The 24,353-nt window shown below is 38.9% G+C and overlaps 1 protein-coding gene across 8 annotated transcripts in view; it reads right to left on the bottom strand.

The window, feature by feature from the left end:
* The window catches only part of BMPR1B (bone morphogenetic protein receptor type 1B), a 382,986-nt gene that overhangs the window by 23,792 nt on the left and 334,841 nt on the right, over nt 1-24,353 (bottom strand). For all 8 annotated transcript variants that reach the window (XR_015552959.1, XM_087434611.1, XM_087434610.1 and 5 more), the window contains 4 exons: nt 17,135-17,237; nt 16,517-16,619; nt 3,889-3,985; nt 2,683-2,821 (listed from right to left, as the gene is read on the bottom strand). Coding sequence is in view for 7 of the 8 variants with exons in the window: in XM_087434611.1 (XP_087290737.1) it covers nt 2,683-2,821; nt 3,889-3,985; nt 16,517-16,619; nt 17,135-17,237 (442 nt within the window). In the remaining variant the exon portion in view is untranslated. The remainder of the gene's footprint in view (nt 1-2,682; nt 2,822-3,888; nt 3,986-16,516; nt 16,620-17,134; nt 17,238-24,353) is intronic.

Raw genomic sequence — 24,353 nt, 5'->3', positions numbered from 1 at the left:
TCAGATAAATAGGGTATAAATAAATAAATAATATGTTACTATTTATTAAATACATACCATGTATTAAATACACCAGAAAAAAATATATATACATAGCAGGGAAACACACACTATCTTAATTCTTACAACCACCCTATGATACATTCCTTCCTTAAAGGATTTATATATAAAGTCGCTTGGCAAACACTAGGTCCAAGTATATGTTTATATATAAGGCATGAATTTTCCCCTATGTTAATGAAATAAATAACAAGTCAGTATTAACGTGAGATACTCACATAATAATATACGGAGAGATTATTGCACTCTTCTGCATTGTTTATCTTAAAAACCAAATCTTAAACCAGGATCTTAAATCTCTACTACTGAGACTTTTTCTTCACTAAACTAGGTTTTATAGGATCTTCCTTCCCATCCTGCCCCCATCAAATGCACTTCTTTGTTTTATTTAACTGACGTGGTTCACATCTCACAAACATTAAGAGCACAGATTCTAGAGGCAGATCATCTGGGTTTGAATCCTGGCTTCTCCACGTTTTAGCAGTTGACATCTGGGCCTGTGACCTGATGTGTGACACAGGGATGCACTGCTAGTGCTACCTCACAGGGCTGCCACGGGGAGCAAATGAGATCATAGTTGTGAAGGCTGGTGTCTGGCCAGGACAGGAACCCTGGCAATCTGGCTGCTCTTAACCATTATATGGTTAATAGCCAAATGCTATTTTTTCGTATCTAGATTATAGAAATAAAATAGTATTTTCACAGATATTAAAAGTTGGAGTTGAAAGCTTTTTAAAACAAATTATTGAGCAGCCCCTTTAATCACACAGGTCCTCTACTGAGGATACAAGGTGGACACAATGCAGTCTCCACCCTAAGAAGGTGAGAGTTCACCCAAAGATGCAGATGCACTAACACCAGTTATAGCATTGTTTTAAACTGCTGTACTGGTGCCATAAAAAAACATTATGACAGAAGATAAATAGACTGGGTCAGTCTAGGGTAAGTTGTCATAAAGATAAAATGTGAGGTAGCCTTGAGCCACAAGTCTGAGGAACTCTCCAGAAAGATACTACATTTGCAAAGACGTGGACGTTAATAACACACCTTGTATCTGTGCAAGAATTGCTCAAGGCTGATGCTAGAGCTCAGGAAGCAGGTGGGGGAGAGGCGGGAGGAGAAGGATGCCTTACACAGCACGCTAAGAAAGAAGACCCACAACACTATCGGATATTAGAATATTTTATCCAGGGACATAATAGAGTAAGGCAAAAAATTTTAGAGAGATAACTCCACAGTAATAAGAAAGGTGGGTTAGAAGAAGGAAAACAAGAGCATAAGTATCTGATTCATTAATATCAAAGGGGTTTTACTATTTGTACTTTTTTTAAAAAAGTATAACAACACACATTTTTAAATACAAGAACTATATTTGTATATATTAATTAAATTCTAAGAATAAAATATCAAGCAATTTGATAATAAAAACTTTTACTTTAAAAAATTTACATCCTAAGTGGCATCAGTTTGGTCATGACTCCCTCACAAGTGGTTTTCTGTCTGGTCTACTACCTCCCGGGGAGGTGTTAGTCAGAGTGCAGTTTCAGTTATGCAAGACGAAGACGTCCTAGAGATCTACTGTACAGCACAGTGCCTACAGTTAAAACAGTGTATTGTATTCTTAAAAATTTGCTAAGAGAGTAGATCTTATTTAAGAATTCTTATTATTTAATAATAATAATAACAATAATAAACAAAGAGGGCAGGAGGAAACTTTTGGAGGTGATGGATATGTTTATGGCCTAGATTGTGGTGATGGTTTCATGGATGTATACTCATCTCCAAACTCATCAAGTTGTATACATTAAATATATACAGCTTTTGGTATGTCAATAAAAAAAGACATAAAATAAATTCTTGGCTTGAGATTTTTTTAAAAAGTTAAATTACTTAAAAAAGTTAAAGTTACTTTCAGTACTAAATAAAAGGTAGTCAAAAGAATCAAATAAACAAGATATCCAGTCAGAACTAGACAATAAAGTTTAGGAAAATCTATCTTACGAGTTTATTAAGGAAACTATTTCTCATTAAAATTGTTATTTCCATCCCGAGTCCCAACAATCTTTTTGCATGGTCCACAAAGGGACTAAATGTTTTTCTCATTAAAGCAAGTGCCTTGGATTCAGTATATATTTTCTCCACAGTTGGCAGTACTGACCATCAGAAAATTAAACCTCTCCTGAATGGAAAAGCCAGGACTTCACCCTGAAACATAAAACCCTCCAGCTGAAATGCAGCCTCCTTCCCTTGTAGAAGGACTCAGATCCCAGTTGGTTGTAATACTTTGCCTTCAAAAGCCAGGCCAAAGTGCAGTAATGCTATCCGTACTGAAAACAGCGGGAAGATGGCCCCATGTGGAATGTTTTCTAATCTGCTCTTCATCAGCACGTCTGTGGGTCTGGATTGCAACCATACACTGACATTAAAAAACAATCACCGTACCCCCAATATGTCAAAATGTTACCAGGAAGCCTTGCATCTGAGATCTGATGTCTAACTGACTGCATAGAGCTTTCTCTTTGTCCACTGTCCTATCTGTTTCAGTAAAACGAAACCCTGCCATTATAGACATTTCCTCTTAGAAGACATTTGCTTTACATTCAAGATATGTTCTTCTCATACCAGCAGAGGGAGGCCTGATCCACTTCCTGAGCTCTGAGACTGCTCAATTAAGTCTCTCAGGGACTCTCCAGGAGGAATGTAAGTTTCGTCCTGTTCTAACCCAATGCTGTACCGAGGTCTCGTTTCTTGTCTTTTATACCTAAAGATGCATAGAAGAAGATAATTTTAGACACCGGACTGCAATGATGGGGGCAAAACACTGCAGAGAAAACAATAATCACAGCAGGTTTTATTTTAGCACATAAATACAAGATTAAATGCTCAGTAATTATTACCCTTAGTTATGATTTCCAAAATACAAATCATAATTATTTTGCTAACCTGTTTTTTAAAGTAAATTAGCTGTTTTTACCCAGTCTCAATCATGTACAATTTTTCTTCTCTATTCCTTTCAATTCCCTACTTCCAAGCAGGTTACATTCCTTCACGTTTCTTTATAGCTCCAATATTCATTCCCTGAAACGTTTCTCTTTAAGGTCCCTAATCAAATAAAGATGAAAATTTTTGCTTTACAAAAGACTTTACAGCTAATTCATCTAAGGTAATGTATAAAGCAATAATATAGATAAATGAAATAAATCAAAACTTTAAAGACTTTTTGTCAATAATTATAATGTCTCCAATTAGAAATGGATTTATTTCAATCAACTCCCATTTGCAAAATAATATCATAAATGAGTATTACAAAAGGCAAATACTATGAATTTAAAGGTGTTTGATATTTCACAAACTAGAAAATAAGTTCTTAGGCGACAAAAAATAATTTGTAACTGCATACTTTAATATAGTCACTGATTTTATTTTAATAATTAATCAATAAATTATCTTTAAAATCTTTCAATACTAAGGGGAAATTGTTAGCTCAAGAAATAAGGAATTACTAGAGCAAGTCTAAGTTCAACATGGCCATTTCTCTGCTTAGAATCAAACCTCATAACAACTAGTTCCTGAATTCCCTAACTACCCTAATTTCCCCAGGGGTGAAATGCATCTGGAGAGTTTTGATGTCTGAAGCAGAACTGAAATAGGTATCTATTAATAGCTTCATTGGGACAAATGTTTATCAATAGTTAACTGATATTATCAGTGAAATCTAAGATCTAATTAGGTCAAAGAAAGCTGTAGTGAAAACATCGACAGGTGGAATAGTAGGATGAGGAAGATATTATAAACTCAAAATCCTACATCTACATATTGGAAACTTACCTGAAGTAACAGAATAAAATTATAAGGACCAAGAGCAAACTACAGACAGTCACGGATATAAGTAAGGCCTTGTGGTGTATAGGTCCATCAACAAAATCTGAAATTAAAAAGAAAGAGACCATAAGACAGAGAATATTTTCACTTAAAAATGAGGAAGAAACACTTTCCTAAAAGTGCTTGCTAAGCTCCATAAGCAGGATGTGAGAGGTCCTTTTAATCTGCTAATTGATGAGAAAAAATATATATACATACTCAAAATTAAATAAGGCCAACTAGCATGAACCATTGTTCATCTAGGCACTCATTTCACGAGCACGCATTTCCTCCTCTCTGGAAGGAAGAGGCTTGACACGGGACACACGTACAGAATATGAACGAATGTAAATGCATCAGTGCCCCTAAAACATAAGTAGATAGTTCATCTTTATTTCAGATCCAGCTGATAGCTTTACAGGCTTTTCTCATGTGGTTTCTGGTATATCATGAAGTTGGATAAAAAACTAATCTATATCCATTGTACATAAACACAAAGTCATCTTATGACGGATACAAAGGAACAGGATTCCTCAAATATTGCCAAATATGGAATATATGGATGTGCATCACTTTAAACAAAGATGCCCTTCAAAAATACACAGCTAAATTTTTCATAAAGGGCATCATATTTTAAAAGAATGAGTATGTTCTACTCAAAGAATTATTGTGTGATACTTTTAGAGACCAAATTATTAAATATTATTCATGTTGTTTTAACTCCAGGTCTTGACAAATCAGATTTACTTACAGCATGATTTCTCAAACTTCACTTAAATAAGAAGGACTTGGAGAGCCTTACACAAAGGCATATTCACTGACTTCAACCCCAGAGATTTTTTATTCAAAGCATTTTATTTTTTACAGTCATCCCAAGTGAGATATATGCAGGTAGTCTCTGGAACATATTTTGAGAATACTGACCTAAAACCAGGTGTACTTACATAATAACAGAATTAGCATCATTCTTATTAAGGGCACCATATACCCTTGAGAGAGTAATTACCATTATTTAATTTTAAAAGGTATTATTGTAATTTTTGACTTTGATTACTATGGACAAGAGGTTTTCCAACTGTGCCATATACTTTTAACTGCACGGACCCTATCCCAAAAAATATAACTTTTTTATTCAATCAAAAGTATTATATATTCCATGAATAAAACTGAAAAGCACCAATTAACTAAAATAAAATAAAATTGCCACCACCTCACTATCTAGGAAAATTACTACTAACATTTTAGTGTATGCCTATGCAGTATCATTTCAACAAATAAAAAAGTTCATGAGAGCCAACCCTAATAGCCTAGCAGTTGAAGTTTGGGGCACTCCGCTTTAGCAACCTGGGTTCAGTTCCTGGGTGTAGAACCACACCACTCGTCTGTCAGTAGCCACGCTGTGCCGGCGGCTCACATCAAAGAACCAGAAGAACTTACAACTATACACAACTATGTACTAGGGCTTCGGTGGAGAGGAGTAGAAAAAAAGGAGGAAGACTGGCAACAGATGTTAGCTTACGGTGAATCTCGCCCCCAACCAAAAAAAAGAAAAAAAGTTCATGAGAAAAATACTTCACAAAAAGGCATTATATACACCCATGTCTACAGCAGCATTTTTCATAGCTAAAATCCCAAGTGTCCACTGAGAGATGAAGGGATAGGCAAAATGTGGTATTATATACATACATGGAATATCACTGAGCCTTAAAAAGGAAGGAAATTCTGACATATGCTACAACATGGATGAATTTTGAGGACATTATGTGAAGTGAAATAAGCCAGTCATAAAATGACAAATACTGTATGATTCTACTTATATGAGCTACTTAGAGTAGTCAAAATCATGAAGACAAAAAGTAAATGGTGGTTGCCAAGAGCTGGGAGGAAGGGGAATGTGGAAGTTAATGTTTAATGGGTACAGAGTTTCCATTTTACAAGATGAAAAGAGCTATGGAGATGGATGGCGGTGATGTTTGCCCATTATGAACATGCAATACCACTGAATTAAACACTTAAAAGTGGTTAAGATGGGGGCCAGCCCAGTGGCACAGTGGTTAAGTGGGCAAGCTCTGCTTTGGAGGCCCGGGGTTCGCAGGTTCAGATCCCAGGTGCGCACCAACGCACCGCTTATCAAGCCATGCTGTGGTGGCATCCCATATAGAGGAAGATGGGCATGGATGTTAGCCCAGGGCCAATCTTCCTCAGCAAAAATGAGGAGGATTGGCATCGGATGTTAGCTCAGAGCTAATCCTCCTCACAAAAAAAAAAAAAAAGATTGCAACAATTTCTACTTCACTAACAATGTGAACATATATTTTAATTATTTTGAAATAATTTCAGTCTTACAGAAAACCTGTAAGGATAAAGAATTCCAATATGCCCTTCACAGAGATTTCCCATTTTTAAAATTTTACCATATTTGCTTTATAATTCTCTTTCTCTCTCAGAATATCTGTGTGTCTACCTCTCTCTCCATATATAAAAATATGTATATATATATTTGTATTCATGTTTATGTTTCTTTATTTGTATGTATGTACCATTTGTGGATCATTTGAAGTTACAGACATAATGTCCCTACCCATAAACACTTCAGAGTGCACTTCCTAAGAACAAGGACATTGTCCTACCAAACAATAACGTAATTATCAAAACCAGGAAATTAACATGAACGTATAAATTGAAAATAAATCTCTGAAATATTTCAGAGCAAGTTTAGACTATTTATTATACACTAAAATCAACAGATCTTTATACTAATTTCTTGTCCAAATCTTGTGATGGTTACCAATGTTATAATTTACTTATCAGTCTGAAATATATGTTTAACAACTATTTATGATCTACACCACTTGCAAAATATTAATAGAAGTAATCTGCATCTAAAAAGACTAAATGAGAGACCATTAAAAAAAAGTGCTTTTATGTTAACAAATTCAGAAACATTGCCAATTGTCCTAAAAAAGGAGTTCAGGAAATGTGCCCCACTACAGTACATGCCCAAAAAGCTATTCTGGCTATCACACCAACAGGAATCACATATAACTGGCATACGCATTGTCTGAAGTGTTGCTTAGGAAATTTGAAAATAATTTGTAGGCTCTTAAAATTAAGCAGGCTAGGATTTTATATGATGAATTGTCCTAGTAAATTTTCCCTCCCTCCCTCCCTCTCTCAGGTTATAGGCAAAGTTAACAAGTAAACCGAAGATGAGCACTATACCTCCACCAGCGACAAGGCAATTCACAATGTCCATACAGATGCAGGCCTACAAAGACCACAGCACATACACATGCAAATACTGTCACTGGAAACTTAGCTTAAAATGTATTTCCAATTATAAGGGTAACAAAAGTAAAAAGCTTGATTTTGCAGAAAACCCAAGAGAACACTGGATATTCAATTAAAACTAGAGGAACTGGGCTGGCCCCGTGGCTTAGCGGTTAAGTGCGCGCGCTCCGCTACTGGCGGCCCGGGTTCAGATCCCGGGCGCGCACCGACGCACCGCTTCTCCGGCCATGCTGAGGCCGCGTCCCACATACAGCAACTAGAAGGATGTGCAACTATGATGTACAACTATCTACTGGGGCTATGGGGAAAAAAAAAAAAAGGAGGAGGATTGGCAATAGATGTTAGCTCAGAGCCGGTCTTCCTCAGCAAAAAGAGGAGGATTAGCATGGATGTTAGCTCAGGGCTGATCTTCCTCACAAAAAAAAAAAAACAAAACAAAAAACTAGAGGAACTAACTCCATAAGCACAACATATTATCAGCACATGAATACAGAATACTTTTTCATTCAAGTGATATAATTTTACTAAAACTCTCAGCCTCACTGCCTTTTACTTTTCCATGTAAATGCAGAATACACTCTGAACTGTAAGAACACTATATTTATGACTCATCTTATTAGATTTCTGATTTATGACAGCAATGAGACCAGAAAGGATCTGAGGGGTTCTTTCCTTACCATCAAGCACTTTTTTTTAAGGCTAGCATTACCTTCCCATTTTCCTTTTCTTTGCTCCAATAACCCTATTCCCTGCAGCCCCATCTACTGCCTCCTTGTCTTCTGTCATGAACGGGTAGGTGATCCTTATCAATAAACCTTTTGTTTCTGTTGGTCACACTGGTCATGTTTTAATCTGCCATTGCCTGTGCTCAGAGCATTAACAATGTACACATTCAAGTCACCACCGGAGTCGTGGAAAGCGAAAAGAACAGACCCGCAGTCTCTCTAGGGCAGCACATTTCTACCTGCACTGTCACGCCAACTGCTCGGAGTTGGCAGCAGTTCTGGAGGCAGAATGGAGAACTCTCGAGGGAGTCTGGTTCACTCTGAGAGGCAAGTAAGAAGCACCAGTGTTTACCTAACAAAATAGCATTCTGTCACTACTTGTCTCCTCTCTGATAATTGAGTGGTTTGTAACTGCTTAAAATGCCAGGACTATTTTTATAAGGCTAGAAGATAGTTCACAATTGAAATGAGAAATGGAAGAAAAAACCATATAGCTAGAAAGAATCTTAGAAATAAGATTGCCCAAAGACATCTCTATATGTGCTCTTAGTGTTAGAATCACCAATAAATTGGATACATCTTTCTATTAATAGAGCACAAAGTGCCTGAAGAGCATATTCTTGTCAGAGGACTTTAGTCAATGAATAATATTGTACTAGTAATTTACTTTTACCATCTATTGGGATTCTCTCTTATAGTAACACTTAGAAATAAATTCACTATAAAAACGGACATAATATTCTAATTATTTTCCTGCATAAAAATATTCAGGATTGTATTTCCTGGTAACAAAGGAGGTTAAGACAGAATTTTTATATCCAGATTATTGTGCTCAATGAGAAATAAAAAGACTATTTCTCAATTCCTTTCATCTGTCCCAAATCAAAGTTAACCAGAAATTCCAAAATAGTTAGGAGCTGAACATTTCAAGAAATGTTAGAACATTTCAAGAAATCCCTGGCAAGGAATTTAGCTCAGACCCATGTATTGGTTTATATTGCCACGGATATAACATAGGTATCAGAAGGAAAATTCTGGCACTCATCTTTGCATTCTGGACTATTATATATTCAGTCTATCTGTGCGGTGGAGAGTAAGGGAGATGTTTCACTGGTTAAATACCTGTTACCTACAGAGTTTACTTTGTAATTGGCACTATCTAAGATAAGCAATAGCATTTAAAAATAAATCTGTAAACTGCTCAGGATATTTTTTAATTGAGTAAGGAATAAGACAAATTTTAACTTTGGAAATCCTATATTATAATTTGACTTAAATTACATTGAAATTATCGTATTTCAAAACAGAATGTTATTTCTGACACATTTTCTATGAAGTATACATGTAGTATATATGACTAATTCCCATATTTAAACACATAAACTTATACCTATTTCAAAAAATCACATGAACTTTCTTTGATTTTGTAAAAGCCAAAGTAGAGGATCCCATTTAATAAAGCAAGGGCTTCTGTTCAGTTCATTTTAGCACCAGATTTTCACTCTTTAAGTGTTTATTTAAAAAAAAAATAAACAAAAGAAGTGACTATAATAAGTAATTTCGGGGGAGGGGAAAAAACTGCAGGAAATTCTCTTGTCTACACGCCATTTCAAGAGAACAGTTGACTCACAATATCTTGGTCAAACCATCTGATGCTGAGAGTCTGGGCATACATCACTCCTCCCAGCCTCCAGCGCCCCTTCACCACTAAGTCTGTGGGCAGGGAGCCAGACACCAGGGCACCACGACTTCTCCCCATAAGCCTCTCCATCAAAACAGACATCTCTTCCTCCTTTTAGCACCAGCTGCAGTGTTGCTGGCCTCCAAGATCATATTTTATTGTTTATGATGAAGGTGCTGCATTTGATCTAATTACTTTTCATATTTCCTCCTTCAGGAAAAAGAATGTTATCCTAGGGTATTCTGCTTTGCTGGTGCTGAAATAGAATAAGCAAAGCAAAAGGAAAACTAACATTCATAAAAGAATTTAAGCTGCATTCTGGCTGCCCTCAATCTTCTTTTTTGAAACAGAAGATGACAAATAAAATTCCAAGGACATAAATATACATTGATAAATATTTGTTGAATGTTATAGTGTATCTCTAATTTTCTGCTAAATGCACCTCAGTTTAAAAAAAAAAGTCTAAGAAAACTGGATTGGTAGAAAAGGTCTTCTCATTTACTTATTTTTAGGACAATTTATTTGTAGGTATTTATCCCTACACTTAGTGCTTCTCTGATCTCTAATAACAGAACTTCAGCTAAGCCTGTAACTATTTAGCACCTAGTAATACAGATGTTTTGTGATAAGGCTCATCATTTAACTTTTTTGGATGAGCAATTATTAATGAACAAGAACAACAACAAAAAATGGTGAGCTGGATTTTTCAGGTCTCTATTCTTCTAATAACACAGTGTCTGCTTTATAGTAATTTGACATATAGATTTATAATAAATCTACTGTAATAATACATAATAATCTACTTGGCAATGCCTAGTGCAGGGATTTTCAAAGCATGGTCTCTGGACCAACAGCATCAGCATCACCTGGGAACCCTTAGAAATGTACATTATTGGGGCCCACTCAGATCTAATGAATCAGAAACTCCAGGTGGGGCCAGTCATCTGTATTTTAACAAGCCCTACAGGTGACTCTGATGCACCTAAAGTTGAAAAACCACTAGCCTAGTACGTACCTGGGACTTAATAAGTGTTAAATTAAAGGGAAGAAGAGGAAAGAGAAGGGAGGGGAAAGAGAGAGAGGGCATACACAGACACGCAAAGGAGCAACCCTCTAACGTCATCTCCTAAGAACAGAGAAAATGTTAATTGTGCAAGGCAAACGTGATAAACAGAAGGCTTTGAAGTAATCATATTAATTGTTTATTGATTCCTATGTGAAATGGCTAACCACTATTTACTTAGAGTTTTCTGACTCTTGAATAGATGAAAGCATTTTTTGAGAATGTCACGCAGAGCTCCCTATGGAAGAGTCAGTGAGATGAGGTAATTGGCCCCTTTCCTATCTCCACTACTCTAGCTGGGTAACCTTCGCCCAGTACTTAACCTCACCATTCCTCAGGTCCCTGTCTGTGAAATGAGGGTAATAGTAATAATAGTGCCTTCCTCTTTGGGTTGTTATGAGGATTAAATGAGTTAGTATATGTAAAGTACTTAGAAAAGAGCCATAGTAAGTAAGCACTCCATTCACATCAGCAAATATCACAATTATGATGATGATTTCCATTGCCCTTAGGCTAGAAAATTGACCTAGCCTCCAAGCTGTAGAGGGTATGGCTCAGGCTCCCTTCCTATTGAGCAATGGGTCTGCATGACCCAAGGGATGAGTCCACCCAGAACTTGTCCCTTCGCACTCTCCATTTAATCCACCTGCCATTGCCCAGAAGTCTGGAATTCCTTGCCTAAATGGCCCATGCCTGTGTCTGGGAACTGTGAGGCCCTCTCCCACCCCTGTCCTCCTGAGGATGGACCAAGGAGCTGGCATATGTACCCCAAGGCCTGCAGAGCGGCCACGGGGTGGCTGGGGCAGGACGTGTGGGCGGAGTATAAACCAGAAGGCTGAGGTGTTGCCGTGTAAGTGTCTGACGTTAAGCTTTGATTGTGAAGAATCCATTTCAAAGACATCCATCTCAAATAATCATCTTGCCAGCTGTACAACACAGCTACTAGTAAAGCAACTAGACAAGAGACCAAGCCACCCCACCCATGAAGTTCTCCTTTTAGAAAGCCCTGGATAACCTAGTTAACTGACTACTTGAGTGACCCCACTTTTGCCTTCCCACGCCCGAATTCCCGCTCTGATGTTTTGTTCCTTTTTTTTTTTTTTTAAAGATTTTATTTATTTATTTTTCCCCCAAAGCCCCAGTACATAGTTGTCTGTCATAGCTGTACATCCTTCTAGTTGCTGTATGTGGGATGCGGCCTCAGCATGGCTGGAGGAGTGGTGCCTCGGTGCGCACCCGGGATCCGAACCCGGGCCGCCGGCAGCGGAGAGCACGCACTTAACCGCTAAGCCACGGGGCCGGCCCCCGCTCTGATGTTTTAAATTTGCTGAGTGAACCTGCCAAACCCTAGGCCCCCACCCTCAACCCTAATAAAGGCAGAGCCCCACGTCCACTCACTCATGTTCTCTCTAGGGTCTCTCCAGGGTCCATCCCTGACCTTGCTGTGTGGCCCTGGGCATGCCGCCTACCTTCCAGGATCTGTGAGTAACAAATCTTTTTTTTTAAAAGTTCCCTGATGGTTGTTCCGAGGTGAGTCTTACAATCATAATAAGAACCACAAGGGTTGGTCCAGCCACAGAATCAGCTCTGGCCAGGAAATGTCTGTGGGGTTCCCACAAGTAGTACAGGCCCAGGGAAATGCTTCAGGCATTCCAGCACATAGCATGACTAACAACAGGCTCAGACCACACAAAACATGTGTCCTTACGCAGGTAGGCATGACAGGCCCCTCGCAGAGCCACTGACAGCGAGGCTGGGCTCTCCCCTCACTCCCAGCCCCCTGCAGCAGTGAGTCAGTCTAAGCAGGTCACGCATCCTGAATACTAAGCTGCTGTTCCCCACCACTGTGAAAATATATTTGTTAAATTAGGCTAATAGAACGTATTGTATTTATCAGTCTTCTGTATTGGTTTATGAGTTTTGAATACTTAGATAAATGGTATGTGGACCTCCATTTATACTGCTGCCCCAGCCTCACAAAAGCTAGGGCTGGTCCTGAGTATTAAAAACACAGCTAAAATTAAAAATATCAAAAGAAGATGGTTCCATGTCTCTTTGACATCATGCTGTTCTTTATTTTGGGTTTTATACCAAAACATATACACACATATCTGCAATATGAATATATATAGACATATATCCAAAATGTCTGCAACTCAAACCTTTCTGACCAAGGCATTACTGATATGCAGTAAACATATGTATAGTAAACTTCTAATAAAAATGCTGCACATGTGTATACAGTGGAGACAAAACAAACAAACAAACAACCAGCAGCTCTACGGTATAGCTATGTAAAAACTGCCACGGCTCTCAGAGCACAGTCGGCAGTGACTTTTGTTGTTGTTGTTAGTGCTGTCGAGTTGACGAAGAGCGGATCCAAGCCCGGTCTTTCTGCGCCATCCTCCCCCCTTCCGGCGCTGTGTCACTCAATGCGCTACTGCTCTTCACAGGGTTTTCGTGGCCAATTTCTTCAGAAGCAGGTGGCCCGGTCCTTCTTCCTAGTCTGTCTGAGTCTGGAAGCTCCGCTGAAACCTGTCCGCCATGGCAGAGCTTTCAGCATCACAGCCACACGCAGCTGCCACACTAGCACAACCGACAGAGGGGTGGTGTGGTTCCCTGACTGGGAAACGAACCCGGGCCAAGGCGGTGAGGGCACAGAATCTGAACCACTAGACCACCTGGGCTGGCCCACAGTGACTTCTACTGGACCCCAAAATGACTGCACCAAAGGGGGAGGTGAATCTGCAGAGACTCACCTAGGCACACCTGGGATCCTCGGAGTTCAAAGCAATAAACCCTAAGGCCACTAAACTCCACCAAGCCTATCACCTTTATATCCTCAGTATAACCCACCAGCCACTCCAGCATCTCCTTCCCATACTGCCCTGGACCAAGGACTTGTCTTCCCAGTGCTGCTTCCCTTCTTTACAAAGCCTTTTCACTCAGTTCTCTAGAGACTTATTCTGCTGCTTTTACAAGTCTCTGCATTCTCCACCTCCTGGGAGAAGACCCCCTCACCTGCCTGGTCCTAACCAGAGTCTGGCTCCATCTAGAGGACAGCATGTGCACTGCAGCCCTTGCAGCATCTGAGGAGTCAGCCGTTTCCCAAACCCTATTGCTACTTCCAGGACACATCACTTCCCTCACTTGGGAAAAATCTTTTCTCCTTGAGGGAAGAGATTCTAAAACCTAGCACTTCACCCTTCATTCTGGGGCACTCCTCATCCCCTCCCCCCACCCCAAGTCCCAACACATAAGCTCCTACACCAGTGCAATTCAAAATGTTGTCCACAGACCGCCTACCTTTTGCAACTGGTTCACAAGGAAATAATTACAAAAATTGAAAGTAAACATTTAGAACTCTACAGCAATTTGACATCAGTGGACTTCTCCTGAACAGGGTGTTGTTGAACTCCTATGGTGAGGCACCAGTGGCACCCGCCATATCCACGTATAGGTCCATCTTTTTCTACCAAAAGTGTTGCCCAAACTTTAACATGCATGTAAATCACTTGGAGAATCTTGTTAAAATGCAGTTTAGGGGGCCGGCCCAGTGGTGTAGTGGCTCAATTTGACGCACTCCACTTTGGCGGTCAGCGTTCGCAAGTTCGGATCCTACACCACTCAGCACAGACCTACACCACTCATCAGCCACGGTGTGGCAACAACCCACATACAAAATAGAGGAAGATGGGCACAGATGTTAGCTCAGGGCCAATCTTCCTCAGCAAAAAAAAAAGAAAGAAAGAAAAAGAAAAAACATGAAGTTTAGTAGTCCGGGGTGGGGCCAGAGACTCTATTTCTAATGAGCTCCAAGTGATATTGATGCTGCTGATCCACAGGCCCACTTTGAATAGTGACGCTTCAGACAACTTACTTAGGGGATTTTCTCCAACCAGTCATGCTGTTTCATATGCCTATATTTTGCAAATGTTTCTCAAATATTACAAACCAAACCTCTGCACTTACTGTTGCCTTTGTTTAGAGTCACTGCTACTCACAGGCTGTGTAACCTTGGGAAAGTTAATTAATCTCTCTGTGCTGCAATTCCTCATCTTTAAATGGTGCATAATAATTCTAAGTACCTCACAGGATTTTTGTGAGGCTCAAATGGGTTAATTAACGTAATACTTAGTATAATGCTTGGCTTATGTTGGCCATTTTAATTTTTTTAATTTTTATTCCTGACTTATCCACTTAGCAAACTGCTGTTCATTCTTAAAGTCACCTTCAAGTATCACTTCTATGAAGCTATTTTGACATCCTTCACTCACTCCTTTGTGTCCTTAATACACTTTATAATCTAACTCGACCGCTGAGATACTCTGGACCAAACATAATTTAATAATTTACATCTTTCTCTCTCACATCCTCATGTGCACATCTTGAGAGCAAGAATTTTCTTCATCCATTTCTGTATCCCTAACACCTGGCATGTTGACTAGCAAAATTATAAGAACTGTCTGTGAATTTTTGGTGTGAATTATTACGAATCAATCTTATAGAGTTTTCTAGGTTATAGTAGGAACAAGTGTTATATGTAATCATCAAAACCATGAAATATTATATTTTGTTGGAAAGATTATCTCTTCTCAAGAAATAAAATCAATCATGAAGAATCATTTTAAACTACTTATATAAGACTTAGGACATGGGACTCTATATGACAATTACAAATCATTTGTCTTGTGGTGAGAACAAAGAGGAGAAAGGAAACATGGGCACTGTTTAACAAAAAGTCTTTTGCAATGCAATATTTATCTTTTTGTGTGTGTGTGTGAAGAAGATCAGCCCTGTGCTAACATCTGCCAATCCTCCTCTTTTTTTGCTGAGGAAGACTGGCCCTGGGCTAACGTCCGTGCCCATCTTCCTCCACTTTACATGGGACGCCGCCACAGCATGGCTTGCCAAGCAGTGCGTCGGTGCGCGCCCAGGATCCGAACTGGCGAACCCCGGGCCGCCGCGGCAGAGCGCATGCACCCAACCGCTTGCGCCACCAGGCCAGCCCCTATTCATCTTTTTTAATGAGCAACTCTTAAATGTATAAGATGAAATTAAATTTTCTAGATATTTTCTCCATTTTACCAATATATGATATGTATGTGACCTGACTAAAAAGTAGTTACTCTAGCACAGATAAAAGGAAATGCCATCCAGCAAATAATCTGATTTAGTCCTTTATAAGGCCCTTCGTTTTAAAATGAATGTAGCCAAACGGCAGTTTTTGAGTGAAGTATAACTTCTGAGTAACATTTAAGGCCAAGCAGAAAACAATGTCCCCCTCCTCTACCCTCCTGAAACACACCACCAGCTCTAAAAACTGTAGTTTTCTGAAGGAAGTGGGGAGAGGTTAAAGAAATAAGATTCAGGGGCCGGCCCTGTGGCCAAGTGGTTGAAGTTCCATGTGCTCCGCTTCAGTGGCCCAGGTTTGTGGGTTCAGATCCTGGGCATGGACCTACTCCACTTGTCAACCATGCTGTGGTGGCATCCAACATACAAAATAGAGGAAGACTGGCACCGGTGTTAGCTCAGGGACAATCTTTCTCAAGCAAAAAAAGAGGAAGATTGGCCACGGATGTTAGCTCAGGGCGAATCTTCCTCACCCAAAAAAAGGAAATGAGATTCATAAGAGTGAAGCTATGCATGACTATTTTCCAAAGAACGACTTGCACACACCTTTGAATGACACTTTCATTGCGTCATCTTGCCTCAGTCCTCTGCCCTAGCAGTGGAAACCAGTACAGGTAGATTCATTAGAAAAGAGGGGGTAATTCAAGCTTTACTTTCTCTAAGCCTAAAGCTCTTCCAGCCCGGGAGCCGCCCTCTCCTTACCTCTGTTTTTCAGTGGTGGCAGCGTGGGATGCAGATCTTTATTACATTCATTCCGTTCTGTGCAGCATTCAATTGATCTTCTTTGATGAGGAATGGGAGTGTCCTAAAATCGAACTCAAACAGCTGTTAGCGGGTTTCCCCTAAATTTCAGTCACATAATCTAAAACTTAAGAAATTAACATTTAGAGAACTCAAAATTCTGATAATTTTATTCAAACACATTGAAAATGTTTTCTATTAGGTAATTTCTTTCAAATTATCATGTATTATCTTACTGCAACTTTTGCATTTCAACAAAATTACTACTACATTTATAATAACCAGTGTGCATAGTATAAACTAGAAAGAAGGCTTGGCTTATTGCAATTCACTAAATTGGAATTTCAACAAGATGATCTAATGGGGTCACTAAGCCAGAAGTTAACAGCAAAAATAAAAAGAATATTTGATTTTGAAAGGAATAAAGAATTGGCCCAATGAGAATTTTCAAATTATTTTCCAAATCACTAATAACAGGATAGCCCAAAAAAAAACAATTGTTTTATCATGCTTGAAACCTGACTGTTTGAAATCTAGCTGATGAAAGCTTACAAAGCAGAATTAAGTTATCTTCCTTACCCGACATTGAAAATCTGAGCCTTCTAGTCCTAGACATCCAGAAGTGACCACAGGCATCCCAGAATCATCTTCCTCTATCATCGTGAAACAATATCCATCTGTGCTGAAGACCAGACAGGCAGAGTCAGTGTGTCTATGCGCGCGTACACGTGTGTGTGTGTGTGTGTGTGTCTAGGGGAAAAGGGAATGAAGATGTTTATCATTTGTCTCCTTACAAACAAGGAGAAAGTCAATGATCATTACAGGTTAAAATCTGTTAAGAGAATCCCCAAACTTCCTGTTATGAAAGTTGCTCTAATTACTATAAAACATTTGGTAATATCTCCTCGGTCCAGAAACTTACGAGAAAGGATCCAAAATTTCCATATAACATATACCATTAACAACCATACATACCAATTATTAACCACTTATTTTGGTACTTCATAGGTATCACCTTCCAGAAAAATCTCTGTGAGGAAGGTAGTACTACCCTCACCTTCTCTATGAGGAAACTGAGGCTCAGAGAGCTTGAGTAATTTCTCAAAGGCCATACAGCTGGTGAGAGGCCCAGAGGGGTTGAACCCGTGCGAGTGAACGTCCGTGCTGGTGCTACTCGCTCTGAGGTGGTGAGATAAACTTACCTTTCCCTATGGCACACAAACTGAGGAGCGGGAGCTGGGATCAGCACAGCATGGCTGAGGTGACTAAGATTCAGATGGACACAGAAAGAAGGGGGTTTTAACAAGACCATGGAAGGTAAAGAAACAATATTTTTAATTTCTGTACAGTTTTCTAGATTCAAAAGAATTTTCAATTATTCTATCTCATTTAATCTTCTCAACAACAATGGGAAGAAAGTAATATTATTTCTATTTTACAGATGAGGAAATTAAAGTTGTGAGAGAATAATAAATTTGTACAGGGTCGCAAAACAAACAGTTACAGAATCAGGCCTTGAATCAAGGACCTTTCACTTCATCCCCACACATTTTCTACTATCCTCTCCCAGGACTAAAAATGAAAAACTAGAACTAGTATATATAGAACTACTTATAAACAGACACTACTGTCTTCACAAGTTTGGGTGATGAATGCCAGCAGACTCCCACTGTAAGTCATAAACCACTGCTGCATGTGCTAAGAAATAAAGCACTAAACTCTATCTCCAAACTATTCTCATACATATGCATGCTCAGCATCCAGACAGATATGACAACGTCATCCTGAAAGATCAGGGGAAGGAGCTCTGAGAATGGCATCAGCCATCATTTGTGTGCTCGTCTATTCTGCATTAGTGGTAGCAGCATTCTGCCATATACTAGCCCTTCAGTTATCATCAACACCCATAGAACTGTTTACGTGGTCTGTAAGCCTCAAGTAATCCAAAATCCCTCAGTTTATCAGAACTAGCACAGCAAAGTTCACACATACTAATGAATGGCTGGGAAGAGCCAATGATAAATGTCTTTGTTAGAATAAGGTCAAATGCATGAATACTGCCGTGGAGAAAGACTGCCTCCGAACAGCCTATGCTCTGAATTATTTGGGGCTTTTTAGCCAATTTACCGAAATTGCTATGAAAATCTAAAGCATGTAAACACTGAAGGCAGTAAATAACAGAGCTGTCCCTTAGAAATTTACCTTACCCAATATAACCAAAAACACCCATGTGATTGTTTTATTCCTTTCCTACACATTCCTATATGTGTAACTTATATTTCTCATCAAAAGTAAAATCCAGGAATTATCAGAAATAAAGTCATCTTAATTTTCTGACATGAGGAATTCAGAGCAGCTAGAAAAGTTGATATAATATGTTAAATCCAAAAAGACTAATTTCTCCTTAATCATGAGTTCCCTTTGCTCAAAATCTGAGTCTATGGAAATGTACTTTTAGGCACCCTATAAGAATCAAAAAAGAGAAGAGAAAAAGCTGGCAAAGCTGTTGGCAAATTACTGTTAGACATCCCAGGAAATATAAACAAACGTTAAGGGAGAGTCAATTCAAGCCTTAAAAATGCACTCCTCTGTCTTCCAAGAGGGTGGAGCTAACATACAAAGACGAGATAAAGAGGAACAGAGACCCCATCCCATGCATCATAAATCGGGACAGGAATCAAATACTTAGCTGGGGGACAAGCAAAGTGGTGAGAGAACCATTTCAAGTGCATATGATCTGCAACAAAGCAGAGACAAGTCCTAAGCTGCTCACTGAAATTGCCAGTCAGTAAGAAAATCAACTGGAAACTAGCAGTACAATTACAGAACCTGAAGAATTACTTGAGAACTTGCAACTCTCCAGCAAGAGCAAAGGTAAACAAAGCTACGCCCCAGGGTCTGAGCTGAGCAACTCCACCCACCACCAAGAGAAGGCTGCTGAATGTCACAGAGCAATTAACTCTTACCATTGGCTTATTTGAACCTTCTGCTGCCTGGTTGCCATGTTTAAGCTTTTATATGTTTTATATAGTTTATTACCCCATCATTCCCAGAGTGTTGAAAGTGGTAACAAGAAGAGATGAAAAATCATGAAGGAAACAAAAGTTGAAATAATTTTAAACAACATCGAAAGCAGTGAGATGTATACAGGAATGTAGGATCAATCATGTTACTACAGTGATGATTATGCATTTTAAAAAAAGACAATACATGCAACATTTCAAAAATGCTGTCCCTGTGTCACAGGCAAAGAAAAGTAATTGACAAAATAGAACAACAGTTGCATACCAAGATGATCAGTCATCAGTTCTGAGTGCCTCTTATACTGTTAATTCATGAAAAAGCAAAGCATTTGAGAATTTAAAAGTCAAATGATATCAAAGCAGCGATAATAAAACTTTGTTACAACACTTGAACGGGGCCAAAGGTTCAAGGCTCCTTGAATCTGCCCAATATTCCAAAAGCAATGATGTCTGGAATATCTAGAGATCATCCGGGGATTGACTGCCTCAAGAGACTTTCAGGGTGCATTTCAGCGGGCATTTCAGTGTGCACTGTCAATGCGCAGTGAACATTTACTAGCAAGTGAGAAAGGGGTGCACCTGGTGTAAAGCTCTGAGGGACCAACTGATACTCTTTTCAGGTAGATGCGCAGCCAGAGCCTGCAAGCTTTGACTCTCCTCATTCATGATCAAATGGATTTATAAAGAGCATTTGGGACCTCAACTCGATCATTAGTTCTTGCAGAATGGTTAGAAACAAATTTCATAATATGTGTAAAACTGCATTGACAGCATCTTTATATAATGAAGTGCTCTATTAATTATTTTATTTTAGTAAGTACAGTGTTTAGAAGGTTTCCCCAAGTTTTGGTCCCTTTAACTCTATTCTCCCGCTAAGATTGTATGTTTCTCTATCGAAACCCCAGGGTTGTTCAGAAACATCACCACCACAGTTGAGAAGGAATTATTGCAGAATTTTTCTTCTAACTCGTTTAGATCTTTTTAAAGATTAATTTAACTATAAAGTAATTTTTTTAAGTATTAGTTAAAGAGTTTATCTGCTCTGCTCAGAGTAATAGGAAATTTTAAAGCATTAAAATAACAAAAATTATTAAATAACTTAAAAAGTACTATTTAATTATTAAATGGTTTAAATTTTTGCTCTCAACGAAAAATAATCATTGAGGGATATGATGGATACCTTCTCAAGTGCATCGGCCCTCAAGGATTAATAGCTCTTTGATCAATATCTATTCCAATTTTTTTTCAGTATGTGAGAAAGTCTAGAATTCCTACATTTCTTTCAAATTTCTTTTAAGTTTCAGTCAGAATCAATTTGAAAAGGTTGCTTGATTTTAGGTCATTTGTAAAAAGGTCCTTGAGAACATTCTATCTTCTAAAATATTCAAGGGAATAAAGAAAGTTTTCAAAGTTTTCTGTCACAGGTAAACTCAAAGATATGTATAACTTTTAGAGTTCCTATTTAAATCATATAGATTTTAGTTAGTTAACTAAAACAGCTGAAAGCTGCTGAGGGCTTTGTTAAAAGTTCATTTTACAAACATGTACTGAGTACACTGTGATTCAGGCAGAGTTAGATGCTGAGAAGGCCAGAGTGAGGAAGACGCAGTTTGGCTTTTGAGGAGCTCCTTGTCTATGAAAGCCACCGATCCCAAGGGACACCATTCACCTTCAAGTTCAAGCAGCAGGGAGAGAAATCATAAGCTCGTCAAGTGTTTTCTACTGATGGGGGAAAAAAGCAAAGAAGAATGCTGAGCAGTAGTAATTACTACAGTAATAGAATCCTAAGGTTTGTGTTGTTTTTCCTTCCTCATCATCTTAGGTGGGTGGGATTCCCATAATTGTGGAGGGAGAGAGGGTAAAATACATACAGTTACTACCGCTCCCCCTCCCTGGCTTTTCCTCTGGGGGCTCATAGTCCTGGAGGAAGGTGAAGTTACAACATTAATGATGAAGTTCCAACGTGAGAGATGCCTTCTTACTTTATCCTCAAGAATGTGTAGCTATCATACATCCTTCTCTGGCAGCCATACCAACTGATCTAGCATTTTGTTCATTTTTTTCAATGAGGTACAAGATTTTTTGAACTTGTCTCAATTTTTATATCAGTCAAGCATTCGTATATCCTCACCATCACCACCGTGTGCAGACCCTCACCCCCTCTCAACAGACTGCTGGGAGAGCCTTCTAGCAGCATCTCTCCCCTCTCTGGACTCGAACCCATCTGTCCAGCACTGCCTGATAAATCTGACATTTTCCTTCTCTGCTCAAAAATCTCCAATGGTTCTCTATTACATAAATTTTAAAAAGCCCTACACTATTCACTTTCCATTAAGTCCAACAACAAAAGGGCTCATTTAACACTCTCATTTATGACTAATGAGAGGGAAAAAAGGAGAGTTATTCCTCATAAAAGACTTCATAAGTGAATTTGAAATCAAAGCGTCTTCCAACTAAATTACAAGTTCTAATGAACTCATAATTCTCATTCACATAAATGCAATGGTGTGAACTCAACATCTTCTACTGGGAAAATAAAAGATCATAAATCTCAATGTTCAGATGGCTGGGGCAACAGTCGAACAAGCTGGACGCAACGGAAGATAAATAAACAAACGAGAACAAGACGCACCTTAAATTCTCTGAGAGCCTGGCTCAGGAGCACCTGTCTGAAAACTCCCACCGTCACATTCGGCAAGAAGTGTAGAAGCCCTGGGTTAATACAACTTTGTAAAAAAGCCCCAGCCTCTGAGCTTTCCCCTCTACCCCCAGGACTCCTCAAGGTACAGACGGAGACTTGGCTAATTCCTCACTTAGGCAGCCCGCTGTCATTTGCACATCCTCGTGCAGACATCTGATGTGATTTACTACGTGTGTAAACTCTGAAAACTGTCCAGGCAGGAGAATTTTTGTTCAGAACCCAGTAAGATAAATGAGGAAATATTTAAAATTATCTCTGAAACAGAGTAAAAAAATAATTTTTAGAAATTGATAGACTTGTGTGAGGGAGTGGAAGAACCTGAGAAAAGTGATGACACAGGGACAAAAACGACTATCACAGACCCAGTCAAGTAAAACACAGAAGGCTAGGTAATGTGGGTACCAGATTACACAGAGAAAATAAATAAATAACAGGCTGAGACTATATCTGCTAGGACAGGAAAAGAACATTGGCACAGTGAAAGTCATGTAAAAAAGAGTTATTCAAGCAGACTTTGCAGTGTTCAAGGCATGCAGTGGTATTCTAGGGTCCTAGGCACAGAATCTGGAAATGGAATGGGAAGGATTAACAATGCAGAGTAACACCTGGAAAGATATTTAGAAGATAAATATTATCTTGAGGGAGGGAGATAGGACAATGGCTTCACCCCTTACTTTGAATTATGGATATGAAAAAAGGTTCTAATACTGTATTCAGCATGATATATTTGCACGACATCCTCTAACATGCATGCCATTAGGCAATGGAAACGGCATGGATCTTGGAAGCAGACACATCTGCACCTGATAGGAATCAAGGCCAAGAAAGACTTTGGCCTTGGTGTTGGCTGGTAAAGTGATTGATGGTATTCATGAAGAATTTAAAAACCCTCTAAACTTTGCACATGTTTTCTGAATTATCATGTGGGATTTCAGAATCTCTTTTAAGTATGATGTACTCTTGATTTGGGCCACTTTTTGGATTCTTCTTTCTAGGAAGGTGGGAGCATGAGACCCACCTAGGACACCCAGCTTGGCTAAGATCTGCCTGGTACAAGGCCTCAGGCCAGACAGCTTAGACCAGCCCTTATCTGGGCCTCAAGCAAGCACACCCTTGTCCTTAGATTTAGCAGGGCAAGATTTAGTGCACTATTACTCAAAGTGTGTTCCCCTGCAGGTCAGCAAACTGCTTGTTACTGGTCTGTGAGGAGGTTAACACAGAATTACAACTTGTGTAGCAATAAGTTTAGATCTGTTGAATTTGAATAATAGAAAATAGAAAAAATGGAGCGTGAATTTGTAAGTATTTTAAAACTTATGTTTTCTTTTAATTCATTTTTACTGTACTTTAGAAAAGTATCAGTGCAAACTTATTGGAGCAAGGGGGAGGGGGCTATCTTTCACCAGAGATAGCTTGAGAAGTACTGATTTGGAGGTCAAAGAGTAGAATGTGTGCTTACAGGAATGGAGGCAGAAAGGCCTGCATTTATTCTAGGTCTTAGGGCACAGGAACAAAAGTAGCCCCTGTGAATCACACATGATTAATCTCAGCTCATAGGAGACTCAACTGGAGTCAACACTTCATTAACAAAATAGATGTGCATTTTACTCAAGAGTGACTATTAGCTCCTTTGAGAACCAGTGTCAGGACTTGGCTGTTGGTCAAGAATTCGGGACTGAGGACTCTCGGCCACAATTAACAGTGACCTAGTGAAAATTACTTAACCTCTCAGAGCCTCAGATTTCTCACTTGGAAAATACAGACAATGCTACATTCTTTATAGAAATGCTGTGATGATTAAAGATAGGTGAAAGTAAATATGCTAGTATCTATAAAAAGCTCAATAAATATTAGTCAACAGAAAAGTTGACTTCTGTAAGTTAACCAATTCATGTTGACTGTCATGGTATACCCATGTTTTTTTGATGGGTTCCATTGTTATTGTTGCTGTTTTTGTTCTTGTTGTATTTTTGTTTTCTTTTTCTTTGCTATCATAAATCAAAGGTTGGAAACCGTATAATTCACAACCCATTCTAATCTAGCTTCCATTTTTATTTCCACATTAAATATTTCT

The sequence above is a fragment of the Ceratotherium simum genome, chromosome 8 (genome assembly GCF_057802395.1).
Source record: "Ceratotherium simum simum isolate JZ-2026a chromosome 8, ASM5780239v1, whole genome shotgun sequence".
Classification (NCBI taxonomy): domain Eukaryota; kingdom Metazoa; phylum Chordata; class Mammalia; order Perissodactyla; family Rhinocerotidae; genus Ceratotherium; species Ceratotherium simum.
This window is presented reverse-complemented; position numbering and strand designations above follow the sequence as displayed.